Source organism: Lethenteron reissneri, chromosome 59 (genome assembly GCF_015708825.2).
Source record: "Lethenteron reissneri isolate LAM-NWPU_2019-01 chromosome 59, ASM1570882v1, whole genome shotgun sequence".
Classification (NCBI taxonomy): Eukaryota; Metazoa; Chordata; class Hyperoartia; order Petromyzontiformes; family Petromyzontidae; genus Lethenteron; species Lethenteron reissneri.
The window spans coordinates 3,479,749-3,496,347 of NC_083837.1; the positions used below are offsets into that span (position 1 = coordinate 3,479,749).

Genomic DNA, 16,599 nt, shown 5'->3' on the forward strand with positions numbered 1-16,599 from the left:
CTCTGATTAATCACGCCGTAGCCCGTGGGCTCTCTATTAAAGCGGCTGGCTTCCCGTCGGGGGTTTAATAACGTGAGCGTTTGCACATTTCGGCACATTTCTGAAGTTGCAAATTGATATTGACGACCCGCCCCTCCTTGTTTTCCGCGCGTCCACTCTGGTTATCCGCTGCGGCCCTCGGAGCCCCGTTTGACATTAATCCGCACGTTAGCGGCTGTGGTGTGGAAGGTGGCGGGCGGGTGGGTTGGTTGGGTGGGGTGTGTGGGGGGTGGGGGGTGGGGGGGGTGTGTGGGGTGTGTGGGTGTGTGGGGGGGGGGGTGTGTGGGGTGTGTATGGGTGTGTGGGGTGTGTGGGGTGTGTGGGGTGTGTGTGTGTGTGGTGTGTGTGTGTGTGTGTGGTGTGATGTGGTGGTGTGTGTGTGGTGGTGTGTGTGTGGTGGTGTGTGTGTGGTGTGTGTGTGTGTGTGTGTGTGTTGTGTGTGTGTGGTGTGTGTGGTGTGTGTGGTGTGTGTGTGGTGTGTGTGTGTGTGTGTGTGTGTGTGTGTGGTGTGGTGTGTGTGTTGTGTGGTGTGTGGTGGTGTGTGTGTGGGTGTGTGTGTGTGTGGTGTGTGGTGTGTGTGTTTGTGGTGTGTGTGTGTGTTGTGTGTGTGTGTGGTGTGGGTGGTGTTTGGTGTGTGTGGTGTGTGGTGTTTGTGTGTGTGGTGTGTGTGGTGTGTGTGTGTGGTGTGTGGTGGTGTGTGTAGTGTGTGTGGTGTGTGTGTTGGTGTGTGTGTGGTGGTGTGTGTGTGTGTGTGGTGTGTGTGTGGTGTGTGTGTGGTGTGTGTGTGTGTGTGTGTGGTGGTGTGTGGTGTGTTGGTGTGGGTGTGTGGTGTGTGTGTGGTGTGTGTGTGTGGTGTGTGTGGTGTGGTGTTGTGTGTGTGTGTGGTGTGTGGTGTGTGTGTGGTGGTGTGTGTGTGTGTGTGGTGTGGTGTGTGTGTGGTGTGTGTTTGTTGTGTGTGTGGTGTGTGTGTGTGGTGGTGTGTGGTGTGTGTGTGGTGTGTGTGGTGTGTGTGTGTGGTGTGTGTGTGGGTGTGTGTGGTGTGTGTGTGTGTGGTGTATGTTGGTGTGTGTTGTGTTTGGTGTGGTGTGTGGTGTGTGTGTGGTGTGTGTGGTTGTTTGGTGTGTGTGGTGGTGTGTGTGTGTGTGTGTGTGGTGTGGTGTGTGGTGTGTGTGGTGTATGTAGTGTGTGTGTGGTGTGTGTGTGGTGTGTGTGTGGTGTGTGTGTGTGGTGTGTGTGTGGTGTTGTGGGTGTGTGTGTGTGTGTGTGGTGTGTGGTGTGTGGTGTTGTGGTGGTGTGTGTGTGTGGTGTGTGTGTGGTGTGTGTGTGGTGTGTGTGTGGTGTGTGTATGTGTGTGGGGTGTGTGTGTGGTGTGTGTGTGGTGTGGTGTGTGGGGCTGTGCACGAACCGCGATAACCACACAGCGGCCCCCGCCTGGGCTTTCCCACAGCACCACAACTCCGCGTGGCGCTCACCGCAAAATGAGATATTGACCGCCGCCGGCGCTACGCCCGTGCCGTGTCGCGAGTTCGTCTGCTTCGTCACCCTGCGATCGCGCCCGGAGTGCCGCCCCCCCACACCCCCAGCCCCCCCCCCTCCCTTCTCGTGCTGTGCTTCTGTGCTCTCCGAGGGTCGGAGACTTTGTTCAAAGACCTCAAATCCAGCAGTGGAGAGGTCGTGGCCGTTTATGATTGTTAACGATCGTGCGCTCATTCCATCGGTGCTGATGCCTTAATACGATGTATTACTTGCGTGCGTATATATACATTATTTTTATCATACAATAAACCAAAGATTTCCCCGTAAAGCCTTCAACAGACTGTGTTGGGGCCTCGCTACTTTGTTCGAAACTGAAGACGTACCGGCGACAGAATCGTTACTTGCTGTGACGTACGCCTGCTGATGACGTACTGATGACGTACATACACTGATGACGTGTACGTGTACGTGCGTACTGGTACTTCATCGGAACGGGAAAGGGTTAATGGCACGTGACGTGGCACAGCTGGCAGCAGCAGCTATTTGCGGATATCGCACGGCGTCGTTGTTTTCTTTTCTTCTTCTTGATTCTTTCCCTCCGCCGTGATGCCGCACTATCTTAACGCCGTCAGCGTTGACGCGAGCGCTCGCTCCGTGTCGTTGAACGCGCGACAATAAACATGTCCGCGGGGGGGATGTCTACGGCTCAAGGGACGCAGTCGGAGGCAATTAGCGGACGCAGTGACACGAAAATATCGCGGCCAGTGGCCGAGGTGGGGGGCTGGCGGTGGGGGGCGGGGGGGGAGGTTTCGGAAAGCGAAGCTCCAAGAATAAACGCCGGTCGCGCCATTGACCCTTTTTTAAATCCTTTATATTAAGTTCACTTGCTCGCTTGCTTGCGTGCTTACGACCGTGCAAACCTTTCGGTCGTTTTTTAACCCACTTCCCGTGATCCAATCGAGCTGACATTTTGCACACAGACTCGTTGTGCGTGACAATTATTTTCGTGAAAATAATTCCAAAATTTTACACTTTTTAGGAATTTTTTTTTTTATATTTAATTACCAATGCTTAATGGTGGCAGGCGATCATCTGACCCATAGGTGGCAGCCATCTCAAGCCAGAGGACGAGAGGACTCTAGCCGCCACGCATATAAAGGATTTATAGTGAAAAACTTTGTTTTTACGGGTTAATTTTTTCCCCTCCGCGATCATTCAAATTTGCCTTTCGACGCTCGCTTTTTGAAGCGCGCCGTACTCTCCGAGAGAGCTTATTAGGCCGAGCGCGTCCGTGAGCCCCGCGCTTGATCTGTGTCTGTCCGTGCACCCGACCGACCCACCCACCGACGCGTCATTCCGCTGTGCCAGGCGTTGGCACCGGGGCAGTCGGCACTAGAGGCCGTTAATAGAAGTCCTCCTCTGGCTGGCTGAGTGCGGTGTGTGTGTGTGTGGTGTGTGTCCGTGAGCCCCGCGCTTGATCTGTCTCTGTAACACAGCCGTCCCGTCCCGTCCGTCCGCACGACCGACCGACGCGTCATTCCGCTGTGCCAGGCGTTGGTACCGGGGCAGTCGGCACTAGAGGGCCGTTAATAGAAGTCTTCCTCCGGCTGGCTGAGTGCGGTGTGTGTGTGGTGTGTGTCCGTGAGCCCCGCGCTTGATCTGTCTCTGTAACACAGCCGTCCCGTCCCGTACGACCGACCGACGCGTCATTCCGCTGTGCCAGGCGTTGGCACCGGGGCAGTCGGCACTAGAGGCCGTTAATAGAAGTCCTCCTCTGGCTGGCTGAGTGCGGTGTGTGTGTGTGTGGTGTGTGTCCGTGAGCCCCGCGCTTGATCTGTCTCTGTAACACAGCCGTCCCGTCCGTCCGCACGACCGACCGACGCGTCATTCCGCTGTGCCAGGCGTTGGTACCGGGGCAGTCGGCACTAGAGGGCCGTTAATAGAAGTCTTCCTCCGGCTGGCTGAGTGCGGTGTGTGTGTGGTGTGTGTCCGTGAGCCCCGCGCTTGATCTGTCTCTGTAACACAGCCGTCCCGTCCCGTACGACCGACCGACGCGTCATTCCGCTGTGCCAGGCGTTGGCACCGGGGCAGTCGGCACTAGAGGGCCGTTAATAGAAGTCCTCCTCTAGCTGGCTGAGTGCGGTGTGTGTGTGGTGTGTGTATGTGAGCCCCGCGCTTGATCTGTCTCTGTAACACAGCCGTCCCGTCCCGTACGACCGACCGACAGTGTCATTCCGCTGTGCCAGGCGTTGGCACCGGGGCAGTCGGCACTAGAGGGTCTGTTAATAGAAGTCCTCCTCTGGCTGGCTGAGTGCGGTGTGTGTGTGTGGTGTGTGTACGTGAGCCCCACGCTTGATCTGTCTCTGTAACACAGCCGTCCTGTCCGTCCGTCCGACCGACCGACCGACCGACGCGTCAATCCGCTGTGCCAGGCGTTGGCACCGGGGCAGTCGGCACTAGAGGATCCGTTAATAGAAGTCCTCCTCTGGCTGGCTGAGTGCGGTGTGTGTGTGGTGTGTGTCCGTGAGCCCCGCGCTTGATCTGTCTCTGTAACACAGCCGTCCTGTCCGTCCGTCCGACCCGACCGACCGACGCGTCATTCCGCTGTGCCAGGCGTTGGCACCGGGGCAGTCGGCACTAGAGGGTCCGTTAATAGAAGTCCTCCTCTGGCTGGCTGAGTGCGGTGTGTGTGTGGTGTGTGTCCGTGAGCCCCTCGCTTGATCTGTCTCTGTAACACAGCCGTCCCGTCCGCACGACCGACCGACGCGTCATTCCGCTGTGCCAGGCGTTGGCACCGGGGCAGTCGGCACTAGAGGGCCGTTAATAGAAGTCCTCCTCCTCCTCCGGCTGGCTGAGTACGGTGCTCATCACCAATTGTTTTAACGATCGCCCATTAGAGGGTTTTTTTTTGTAAATATATTTTTTTTAATTGGAGAACAACGAGAGCCGTGGCAACAGAATTAACGAGCGCTCCCCTCCCTCCCAGACACTGCTGCTACTGCTGTTGCTGTTGTTACTGCTGCTGCTGTTGCTGTTGTTACTGCTGCTGCTACTACTGCTGCTGCTGCTACTGCTGCTACTGTTGTTACTGCTGCTGCTACTACTGCTGCTGCTACTACTGCTGCTGCTGTTGCTACTGCTGCTTCTACTGCTGCTGCTGCTGTTACTGCTACTACTGCTGCTGGTGTTGCTACTGCTGCTCTGTGCTACTGCTGCTGCTTGCTACTGCTGCTGCTACTGCTGCTGCTACTGCTGCTACTACTGCTGCTGCTACTGCTGCTGTTGCTACTGCTGCTGCTGCTGTTGCTACTGCTGCTGTTGCTGTTGTTGCTACTGTTGCTACTACTACTGCTGCTACTGCTGCTGTTGTTACTGTGACTACTGCTGCTGCTACTGCTGCTGCTGTTGCTACTGCTGCTGTTGTTGCTACTGTTGCTACTGCTGTTACTGCTGTTGCTACTGCTACTGCTGCTGTTGTTACTGCGACTACTACTGCTGCTACTGCTGCTGCTGTTGCTACTGCTGCTGTTGTTGCTACTGTTGCTACTGCTGTTACTGCTGTTGCTACTACTACTGCTGCTACTGCTGCTGTTGCTACTGCTGCTGCTGCTACTGCTGCTACTGCTGCTGCTGTTGCTACTGCTGCTGTTGTTGCTACTGTTGCTACTGCTGTTACTGCTGTTGCTACTACTACTGCTGCTACTGCTGCTACTGCTGCTGCTACTGCTACTGCTGCTGCTACTGCTACTGCTGCTGCTACTGCTGCTACTGCTGCTACTGCTGCTGCTACTGCTGCTACTGCTGCTACTGCTGCTGCTACTGCTGCTGCTGCTACTGCTGCTGTTGCTACTGCTGCTGCTACTGCTGCTACTGTTGCTGCTGCTGCTACTGCTGCTGCTGCGTCCTGTGCAGCCAAGCTGTTCTGAGAAGAGGAGCGCTCTGCGTGTTGGCGAGGAATCGTAGCCGAGTCATTAGAAGGCAAACTGCCTCGCGCGGCGGAAACCCATTAGCGTCCTAATGGCGAGGAGTTGATGACTGTTTTATTATTGTTTATTATTCCTCTTCACTTCTCAACCCTCCCCTCCGCCCCCCTCCCCGTTGCGTGAGTCTACGGGTCTCTGAGTGAGTCTATGGGTCTCTATGTGAGTCTATGGGTCTCTATGTGAGTCTACGGGTCTCTGTGTGCTGAGTCTACGGGTCTCTATGTGAGTCTATGGGTCTCTATGTGAGTCTACGGGTCTCTATGCGAGTCTATGGGTCTCTGTGTGAGTCTACGGGTCTCTATGCGAGTCTATGGGTCTCTGTGTGAGTCTACGGGTCTCTATGTGAGTCTACTGGTCTCTGTGTGAGTCTACGGGTCTCTATGCGAGTCTATGGGTCTCTGTGTGAGTCTACGGGTCTCTGAGTGAGTCTATGGGTCTCTATGTGAGTCTATGGGTCTCTATGTGAGTCTATGGGTCTCTATGTGAGTCTATGGGTCTCTGTGTGAGTCTACGGGTCTCTGAGTGAGTCTATGGGTCTCTGAGTGAGTCTATGGGTCTCTATGTGAGTCTATGGGTCTCTATGTGAGTCTATGGGTCTCTGTGTGAGTCTACGGGCCTCTGAGTGAGTCTATGGGTCTCTATGTGAGTCTATGGGTCTCTATGTGAGTCTACGGGTCTCTGTGTGCTGAGTCTACGGGTCTCTATGTGAGTCTACGGGTCTCTGTGTGAGTCTATGGGTCTCTGTGTGAGTCTATGGGTCTCTATGCGAATCTATGGGTCTCTGTGTGAGTCTACGGGTCTCTATGTGAGTCTACAGGTCTCTATGCGAGTCTATGGGTCTCTGCGTGAGTCTATGGGTCTCTGCGTGAGTCTATGGGTCTCTGCGTGAGTCTATGGGTCTCTACGTGAGTCTATAGGTCTCTGCGTGTGTCTATGGGTCTCTATGTGAGTCTATGGTCTCTATGTGAGTCTATGGGTCTCTGTGTGAGTCTATGGGTCTCTACGTGAGTCTATGGGTCTCTACGTGAGTCTATGGGTCTCTGTGTGAGTCTATGGGTCTCTATGTGAGTCTATGGGTCTCTGAGTGAGTCTATGGGTCTCTATGTGAGTCTATGGGTCTCTGCGTGAGTCTACGGGTCTCTGAGTGAGTCTATGGGTCTCTATGTGAGTCTATGGGTCTCTATGTGAGTCTACGGGTCTCTGTGTGCTGAGTCTACGGGTCTCTATGTGAGTCTACGGGTCTCTGTGTGAGTCTATGGGTCTCTGTGTGAGTCTATGGGTCTCTATGCGAGTCTATGGGTCTCTGTGTGAGTCTATGGGTCTCTATGCGAGTCTACGGGTCTCTATGCGAGTCTATGGGTCTCTGCGTGAGTCTATGGGTCTCTGTGTGAGTCTACGGGTCTCTATGTGAGTCTACTGGTCTCTGTGTGAGTCTACGGGTCTCTGTGTGAGTCTATGGGTCTCTGTGTGAGTCTATGGGTCTCTGTGTGAGTCTACGGGTCTCTGTGTGAGTCTATGGGTCTCTGTGTGAGTCTACGGGTCTCTGAGTGAGTCTATGGGTCTCTATGTGAGTCTATGGGTCTCTATGTGAGTCTATGGGTCTCTATGTGAGTCTATGGGTCTCTGTGTGAGTCTACGGGTCTCTGAGTGAGTCTATGGGTCTCTGAGTGAGTCTATGGGTCTCTATGTGAGTCTATGGGTCTCTATGTGAGTCTATGGGTCTCTGTGTGAGTCTACGGCCTCTGAGTGAGTCTATGGGTCTCTATGTGAGTCTATGGGTCTCTATGTGAGTCTACGGGTCTCTGTGTGCTGAGTCTACGGGTCTCTATGTGAGTCTACGGGTCTCTGTATGAGTCTATGGGTCTCTGTGTGAGTCTATGGGTCTCTATGCGAATCTATGGGTCTCTGTGTGAGTCTACGGGTCTCTATGTGAGTCTACAGGTCTCTATGCGAGTCTATGGGTCTCTGCGTGAGTCTATGGGTCTCTGCGTGAGTCTATGGGTCTCTGCGTGAGTCTATGGGTCTCTGTGTGAGTCTATGGGTCTCTGCGTGTGTCTATGGGTCTCTATGTGAGTCTATGGGTCTCTGAGTGAGTCTATGGGTCTCTATGTGAGTCTATGGGTCTCTATGTGAGTCTACGGGTCTCTGAGTGAGTCTATGGGTCTCTATGTGAGTCTATGGGTCTCTAAGTGAGTCTATGGGTCTCTATGTGAGTCTATGGGTCTCTGCGTGAGTCTACGGGTCTCTGAGTGAGTCTATGGGTCTCTATGTGAGTCTATGGGGTCTATGTGAGTCTACGGGTCTCTGTGTGCTGAGTCTACGGGTCTCTATGTGAGTCTACGGGTCTCTGTGTGAGTCTATGGGTCTCTGTGTGAGTCTATGGGTCCTCTATGCGAGTCTATGGGTCTCTGTGTGAGTCTATGGGTCTCTATGCGAGTCTACGGGTCTCTATGCGAGTCTATGGGTCTCTGCGTGAGTCTATGGGTCTCTGTGTGAGTCTACGGGTCTCTATGTGAGTCTACTGGTCTCTGTGTGAGTCTACGGGTCTCTGTGTGAGTCTATGGGTCTCTGTGTGAGTCTATGGGTCTCTGTGTGAGTCTATGGGTCTCTGTGTGAGTCTACGGGTCTCTGTGTGAGTCTATGGGTCTCTGTGTGAGTCTATGGGTCTCTGTGTGGGTATATAGGTCTCTGTGTGAGCCTATGGGTCTCAGTGTGAGTCTATGAGTCTCTGTGTGAGTCTATGGGTCTCTGTGTGAGTCTACGGGTCTCTGTGTGAGTCTATGGGTCTCTGTGTGAGTCTATGGGTCTCTATGCGAGTCTATGGGTCTCTGTGTGAGTCTATGGGTCTCTATGCGAGTCTACGGGTCTCTATGCGAGTCTATGGGTCTCTGCGTGAGTCTATGGGTCTCTGTGTGAGTCTACGGGTCTCTATGTGAGTCTACAGGTCTCTATGCAAGTCTATGGGTCTCTGCGTGAGTCTATGGGTCTCTGCGTGAGTCTATGGGTCTCTGCGTGAGTCTATGGGTCTCTGTGTGAGTCTATGGGTCTCTATGCGAGTCTACGGTTCTCTATGTAAGTCTACGGTTCTCTATGTGAGTCTACGGGTCTCTATGTGAGTCTACGGGTCTCTATGCGAGTCTACGGGTCTCTATGTGAGTCTACGGTCTCTATGTGAGTCTACGGGTCTCTACGTGAGTCCACGGGTCTCTGTGTGAGTCTACGGGTCTCTATGTGAGTCTACGGGTCTCTATGCGAGTCTACGGGTCTCTATGTGAGTCTACGGTCTCTATGCGAGTCTATGGGTCTCTGTGTGAGTCTACGGGTCTCTGTGTGAGTCTACGGGTCTCTATGTGAGTCTACAGGTCTCTATGCGAGTCTATGGGTCTCTGCGTGAGTCTATGGGTCTCTGCGTGAGTCTATGGGTCTCTGCGTGAGTCTATGGGTCTCTGTGTGAGTCTATGGGTCTCTGCGTGTGTCTATGGGTCTCTATGTGAGTCTATGGGTCTCTATGCGAGTCTACGGTTCTCTATGTAAGTCTACGGTTCTCTATGTGAGTCTACGGGTCTCTATGTGAGTCTACGGGTCTCTATGCGAGTCTACGGGTCTCTATGTGAGTCTACGGTCTCTATGTGAGTCTACGGGTCTCTACGTGAGTCCACGGGTCTCTATGCGAGTCTACGGGTCTCTGTGTGAGTCTTCGGCGATGAAGACGCAGACGACGACGATGCAACGGCGAAGCTTTAAACGTTCTGAGCGTAGCTGGGGCTCCGCTCACTTTTCGTCGGAATGAGAAATGCCCAAGAAACTTTGAAAGCAGCTGGGAAGGCTAAGCTCGCTCGCTCGCCGAGCCGAGCCGAGCGTTATTTATGTGTTTACCACCCCCACCAGCCAGCTCGGCCTCCTGTCGCCGGTTTTTAATCCTTTATATTAAGTTCATTTGCTTGCTTGCGTGCTTGCTTGCTTACGACCGTGCAAATCTTTCGGTCCTTTTTTTAACCCACTTCCCGTGATCCAATCGAGCTGACATTTTGCACACAAACTCGTTGTGCGTGACAATTAATTTTTGGTGAAAAAAAATTGCAAAATTTTACACTGTTTAGGGAAATTTTTTTTAAATATTTAATTACCAATTGCTTAATGGTGGCAGACAATCATCTGACCCATAGGTGGCAGCCATCTCAAGCCAGAGGACGAGAGAACTCTAGCCGCCACGCATATAAAGGATTTAGAGTGAAAAACTTTGTTTTTACGGGTTAATTTTTTACCACACCGCGTTGCATCTTCACGTGCGATTCCGCGCCATCCGTGGGGAGCGGTGGGTGTAGCGGTTAGCGCTACGCCGCGCTACGAACCCGGCAACCCGAGTTCGATTCCCGCTCGCGGCCGACACCCGCTGAAGATTATCTGGGCCTCCTCTAGGTTGACTCGGCCTAAAATTAGTACCTGGGTGCGGTGTGTAAAAGATCGACACTGGGGAGACAAAGGCGGTCGGGCGTGGTGCTGGCCACCCACCCCCTCGTGTGCCGTGCCGGCCTTCGTAGGCGCTCGCTAGCAGCACTTGCCCCTACAGTCTGTTAAGGCTATAGGGGGGATCATTGTCTGTGTCTGTGACGCACACCGGCATGACGTCACGCGAGATTGGACTGAGGGAGGGGGGGTGATAATGTCATGAGACGCAGAAGACCACGAGGAGAGAGAGAGACACGCGAACTCCAAATATACAGCAGCAGGCGTCAGGGTCAGGATTGAACCCATGACCTCCTCGCCTGGTACACAGGAGGTCGTGGGTTCGATCCCGACCCTGACGCCTGCTGCTGTATATTTGGAGTTTGCGTGTCACTCTCTCATCATCATCACGGTGGCTAGGAGATGTTAACTACCTCGCCTGGTATACAGGAGGTCGTGGGTTAAATCCTGACGCTGACGCCTGCTGTATATTTGGAGTTTGCGTGTCTCTCTCTCTCTCATCATCACGGTGGCTAGGAGATGTTAACTACCTCGCCTGGTATGCAGGAGTTCGTGGGTTCGATCCCAACACTGACGCCTGCTGTATATTTGGAGTTTGCGTGTCTCTCTCTCTCATCATCATCACGGTGGCTAGGAGATGTTAACTACCCTCGCCTGGTAGGCAGGAGGTCGTGGGTTCAATCCTGACCCTGACGCCTGCTGTATATTGGACCCTTTTGCCTTCTGTATATTTCAGTTTGCGTGTCTCTCTCTCTCTCTCTCATCATCATCACATCTCCCAGCCACCGGTAAAGTTTGGGTTGGATGGATGGTGGTGGGGGGGGGGTGTTGGCTCTGAAAGTTTGTGTGTTAACGCAGCGTTGGGGGGGGGGGCTGTCTTTGTGTGCTCACAGACCGTGGGGGGTTCGGCGGACGATCTCGTGGTCGCGGCCGAGGTCGCCGCGAGGCGACGGGCGACGACGACGCGCCGGGAGCGGCGGGCGGGGGGCGGCCATCGGCCCCTAGCACGCTGTTCGACTTCCTCAACCCCAAGATGGAGGCCCTGTCCCTGGACGGTGAGTGAGCGGGGCGAGTGAGAGGGTGAGCGGGTGAGAGAGTCAGTGAGTGGGTGAGAGGGTGAGCGGGTGAGAGAGTCAGTGAGTGGGTGAGAGGGTGAGTGAGTGAGAGGGCGGGTGAGAGAGCGAGAGAGTGAGTGAGTGAGTGAGCGCGTGGGTGGGGCGAGAGAGCGAGTGAGTGAGCGGGTGAGAGAGTGAGTGAGCGGGTGAGAGTGAGTGTGAGTGAGTGAGAGAGTGAGTGAGCGGGTGAGAGAGTGAGAGGGCAAGTGAGTGAGCGGGTGAGAGAGTGAGTGAGTGAGTTAGCGCGTGGGTGGGGCGAGAGAGTGAGTGAGTGAGCGAGTGAGTGGAGCGGGTGAGAGAGTGAGAGAGTGAGTGAGAGAGTGAGAGGGCGAGTGAGCGGGTGAGAGAGTGAGTGAGCGGGTGAGAGAGTGAGTGAGAGAGTGAGTGAGTGAGTGAGTTAGCGCGTGGGTGGGGCGAGAGAGTGAGTGAGTGAGCGAGTGAGTGAGCGGGTGAGAGAGTGAGAGTGTGAGTGAGAGAGTGAGAGAGTGAGCGGGTGAGAGAGTGGAGAGGGGTGAGTGAGTGAGCGGGTGAGCGGGTGAGTGAGTGAGCGGGACGAGTGAGAGGGTGAGAGGGTGGGTGAGGGAGCGGGTGGGTGGTGAGTGAGCGGGTGAGAGAGTGAGTGAGCTAGTTAATGAGCGAGTGAGAGAGTCAGTGAGAGAGTGAGAGAGTGTCAGTGAGAGAGTGAGTGAGCGGGTGAGAGAGTCAGTGAGAGAGTGAGTGAGAGCGAGTGGGCGAGTGAGAGGGTGAGTGAGCGGGTGAGCAAGGGGGTAGACTTGGGTGAGCGAGCGAGTTACATAATGAGTGTGAACATGCTAGCGAGTGAGTGGGTGACTGAGTGAGTGAGTAAGTGGGTGAGAAGGTGAGTGAGTGGGTGAGTGAGAGAATGAGCAACTGGGTGAGTGAGTGCGTGAGTGAATGGGTGAGTGAGCAAGTGGGTGAGTGAGTGAGTGAGCGCGTGGGTGGGGCGAGAGAGCGAGTGAGTGAGCGGGTGAGAGAGTGAGTGAGCGGGTGAGAGTGAGTGTGAGTGAGTGAGAGAGTGAGTGAGCGGGTGAGAGAGTGAGAGGGCAAGTGAGTGAGCGGGTGAGAGAGTGAGTGAGTGAGTTAGTGCGTGGGTGGGGCGAGAGAGTGAGTGAGTGAGCGAGTGAGTGAGCGGGTGAGAGAGTGAGTGAGAGAGTGAGAGGGCGAGTGAGCGGGTGAGAGAGTGAGTGAGCGGGTGAGAGAGTGAGTGAGAGAGTGAGTGAGTGAGTTAGCGCGTGGGTGGGGCGAGAGAGTGAGTGAGTGAGCGAGTGAGTGAGCGGGTGAGAGAGTGAGAGTGTGAGTGAGAGAGTGAGAGGGCAAGTGAGTGAGCGGGTGAGAGAGTGAGTGAGTGAGTTAGCGCGTGGGTGGGGCGAGAGAGCGAGTGAGTGAGCGGGTGAGAGAGTGAGTGAGCGGGTGAGAGTGAGTGTGAGTGAGTGAGAGAGTGAGTGAGCGGGTGAGAGAGTGAGAGTGTGAGTGAGAGAGTGAGAGGGCAAGTGAGTGAGAGAGCGAGAGAGTGAGTGAGTGAGTGAGCGCGTGGTGGGGCGAGAGAGCGAGTGAGTGAGCGGGTGAGAGAGTGAGTGAGCGGGTGAGAGTGAGTGTGAGTGAGTGAGAGAGTGAGTGAGCGGGTGAGAGAGTGAGAGGGCAAGTGAGTGAGCGGGTGAGAGAGTGAGTGAGTGAGTTAGCGCGTGGGTGGGGCGAGAGAGTGAGTGAGTGAGCGAGTGAGTGAGCGGGTGAGAGAGTGAGTGAGAGAGTGAGAGGGCGAGTGAGCGGGTGAGAGAGTGAGTGAGCGGGTGAGAGAGTGAGTGAGAGAGTGAGTGAGTGAGTTAGCGCGTGGGTGGGGCGAGAGAGTGAGTGAGTGAGCGAGTGAGTGAGCGAGTGAGTGAGCGGGTGAGAGAGTGAGAGAGTGAGAGGGCAAGTGAGTGAGCGGGTGAGAGAGTGAGTGAGTGAGTTAGCGCGTGGGTGGGGCGAGAGAGTGAGTGAGTGAGCGAGTGAGTGAGCGGGTGAGAGAGTGGAGAGGGAGTGAGTGAGAGAGTGAGAGGGCGAGTGAGCGGGTGAGAGAGTGAGTGAGGCGGGTGAGAGAGTGAGTGAGAGAGTGAGTGAGTGAGTTAGCGCGTGGTGGGGCGAGAGAGTGAGTGAGTGAGCGAGTGAGTGAGCGGGTGAGAGAGTGAGAGTGTGAGTGAGAGAGTGAGAGAGTGAGCGGGTGAGAGAGTGAGAGGGTGAGTGAGTGAGCGGGTGAGCGGGTGAGTGAGTGAGCGGGACGAGTGAGAGGGTGAGAGGGTGGGTGAGGGAGCGGGTGGGTGGGTGAGTGAGCGGGTGAGAGAGTGAGTGAGCTAGTTATTGAGCGAGTGAGAGAGTCAGTGAGAGAGTGAGAGAGTGTCAGTGAGAGAGTGAGTGAGCGGGTGAGAGAGTCAGTGAGAGAGTGAGTGTGGGCGAGTGAGAGGGTGAGTGAGCGGGTGAGCAAGGGGGTAGACTTGGGTGAGCGAGCGAGTTACATAATGAGTGTGAACATGCTAGCGAGTGAGTGGGTGACTGAGTGAGTGAGTAAGTGGGTGAGAAGGTGAGTGAGTGGGTGAGTGAGAGAATGAGCAACTGGGTGAGTGAGTGAGTGAATGGGTGAGTGAGCAAGTGGGTGAGTGAGTGAGTGAGAGAGTGAGTGAGTGAGTAAGTGGGTGAGCAAGTGGGTGAGTGAGTGAGTGGGTGAGCAGTTGAGTGAGTGGGTGAGTGAGTGAGAGAATGAGCAAGTGGGTGAGTGAGTGGGTAAGCAGGTGAGTGAGTGGCTGAGCAGGTGAATAAGTGAGTGAGCGTGCGCGTGTGTGTGCGTACATGTGTGTGCGCGCGTGTGTGTGCGTACATGCGCGTGCACACGCGTGTTACTCTTCACCCGGATTTCACGCCACATCCATTTATTTTCACCGTACCCCCCCCCCCATCAGAGTCAACGACTGCTGGCGTTTGAACGCTATTCCTCAATACGAATGCTCAGCCTTTTTAAGTTCACAAACTCGTTTAGGATGATTTCCAATTCAGCAGGAATTCTAGAACTTTAATTTCACTTTCTCCTCCCCGAGAATGCCGTGCAGGTTCGTCGTCGTCGTTATTTCGCCGGGAACAAATGAGGCCAATTAAAAGTGTGTCGGTGCTCGCTGATGTGTTTTGGTATTTCGCGGTGAACCCGGCCTGGATACTTTGAAAACTCGTCTTTTCTCTCACCAATCGCTGGAGCAAGTTTGGCCCCGCGGCCTTTGACAGCGGGGATGTGCTTGCGGTGTCGCTGCTTAGACCGCGAGTGGTTATTTTAGAAATGTTTTTTAGGTTTAGTTAGCTGTAACTAAAACTATTATTAAAACATATTCTTGGTCACGTAGAAGGAAAACAATAGAATAATAAATATATTAAAACAATAAAATTCTCACGACGTTTTCGACTGCAACACAAGCAATCATCATCAGGTGTAAAATCCACAGCAAGACTAATTTTGGGTTCAATCCCGATCCGCTTGCTGTATATTAGGAGTTTGCGTGTCTCTCTTTCTCATCATCATGACGGTGGCTAGGAGATGTTAACTACCTCGCCTGGTGTACAGGAGGTCGTGGGTTCGACTCCGACCCTGACGACGCCTGCTGCTGTATATTTGGAGTTTGCGTGTCTCTCTCTCTCATCATCATCACGGTGGCTAGGAGATGTTAACTACCTCGCCCGGTCTAACAGGAGGTCGTGGGTTCGATCCCGACCCTGACGACGCCTGCTGCTGTATATTTGGAGTTTGCGTGTCTCTCTCTCTCTCATTATCATCATCACGGTGGCTAGGAGATGTTAACTACCTCGCCCGGTCTACAGGAGGTCGTGGGTTCGATCCCGACCCTGACGACGCCTGCTGCTGTATATTTGGAGTTTGCGTGTGTCTCTCTCTCCCCGTGGTCGCGTGGATTGTTCTCTGGGTACCTTCTGTTCAGCCTCTCCGTATTTAGAACTCGACGTCACGCGTTCAGAATGTTTGGCCGCTGCCGTCAATTTCCACGCGACGGTGATCGGCCGCTTCGTTGAGCGATCGTTCGTGGCAGTCGGACTGCTCCTGACATAGAGCCGCGTCGCTCAATGGAAATTATCCGGCGAAAGAAAGCAACCGAAAATTTACCCGTAAAAAACTAAGTTTTTCACTATAAATCCTTTATATGCGTGGCATCGGTTTCATTTTATTATTCATTTCTGTTTTCTTGAGTAAGAGTTTCATTTTTATCACATTGGTATTTAAAATTAAATATTTAAAAAAAGATTCCTAAAAAGTGGAAAATTTTGGAAAAAAAATTTTCACGAAAATAAATTGTCACACACAACGAGTCTGTGTGCAAAATTTCAGCTCGATTGGATCACGGGAAGTGGGTTAAAAACGACCGAAAGATTTGCACGGTCGTAAGCGCGCAAGCAAGCAAGCAAGCGAACTTAATATAAAGGATTTAAAAAACACCTATTTAGATCGTTTTAAGAGGTGTTACGACCACCTTTCGATTTAAAGCTTTCGTGACTGCAGGGATTCATCTTCTTGGTTCTTTCGGTATAGTCATCACGTAGAAGGGAAGTAATAAAATAATAAAAATAAAACATAATAAAATAATCCATTCTTCACCTGAGGGACGGCTGCTTGCGTTGTGGCCGAAACGTCGTGAGAATTATTTTATTATGTTTTACTTTTATTATTTCATTACTTCCCTTCTACGTGACTTTACCGAAAGAGCCAAGAAGATAACGACCACCTTTTCGCCGGTTTGATGGATGGAATAAACGTGGACGTCGTGAAAGAAGCGAGACCAGATGCTTGCAGAGCAATTAGCGCAGCTGTTTTAACACTCTTCCTACGCGTCTAAACGAAATTCCCCGTACCCCAACCATCCTTTCGTTCGGCGAGGCAGGCGACGACGACGACGACGATGATTTAAAGAATTACGCGCGCCATTATCCCGCTATCGCACGTGTGACACGGAAAGAAAAATGCGTGAGTGGGAATGTCGCCTAAAAGCTGAATAATGGGCAATTTAAAAGCCAGATTTTGTGGTTTTATCGGAGGGATGTTCACAGCGGCGTACATCAATGAGATCTCGACAAAGAGACAAACGCCGTGTCATTTACATCGCGCGCTTAACTCGTGTAGCTTGATGCTAGATTTGAAGTTTTTGTGACGGCAAGGATCCATGCCTCTGTGGTTTTTTCGGTAAAGTTACGTGGGTGAAAAGATCAAATAAAATAAATAAAAAATGAAAACAACCAATTTCGATTTAAAGCTTTCGTGACTGCAGGGATTCATCTTTTTGGTTCTTTCGGTAAAGTCACGTAGAAGGGAAATAATAAAATAATAAAAAATAAAACATAATAAAATTTCGATTTAAAGCTTTCGTGACTGCAGGGATTCATCTTCTTGTTCTTTCGGTAAAGTCACGTAGAATGGAAATAATAAAACAATGAAATAATAAAACATGATAAAATACTTCTCATTATTATTTTATTAC

At 52.9% G+C, this 16,599-nt stretch overlaps 1 protein-coding gene across 1 annotated transcript in view; it reads left to right on the forward strand.

Annotated features, from left to right (window-relative positions):
- Nucleotides 1-16,599, forward strand: part of LOC133357728 (tudor domain-containing protein 3-like) — a 58,678-nt gene that overhangs the window by 1,673 nt on the left and 40,406 nt on the right. The window contains exons 2-3 of the mRNA XM_061575823.1: nucleotides 4,074-4,159; nucleotides 10,859-11,020. Of these exons, the coding sequence (XP_061431807.1) occupies nucleotides 4,074-4,159; nucleotides 10,859-11,020 (248 nt within the window). The remainder of the gene's footprint in view (nucleotides 1-4,073; nucleotides 4,160-10,858; nucleotides 11,021-16,599) is intronic.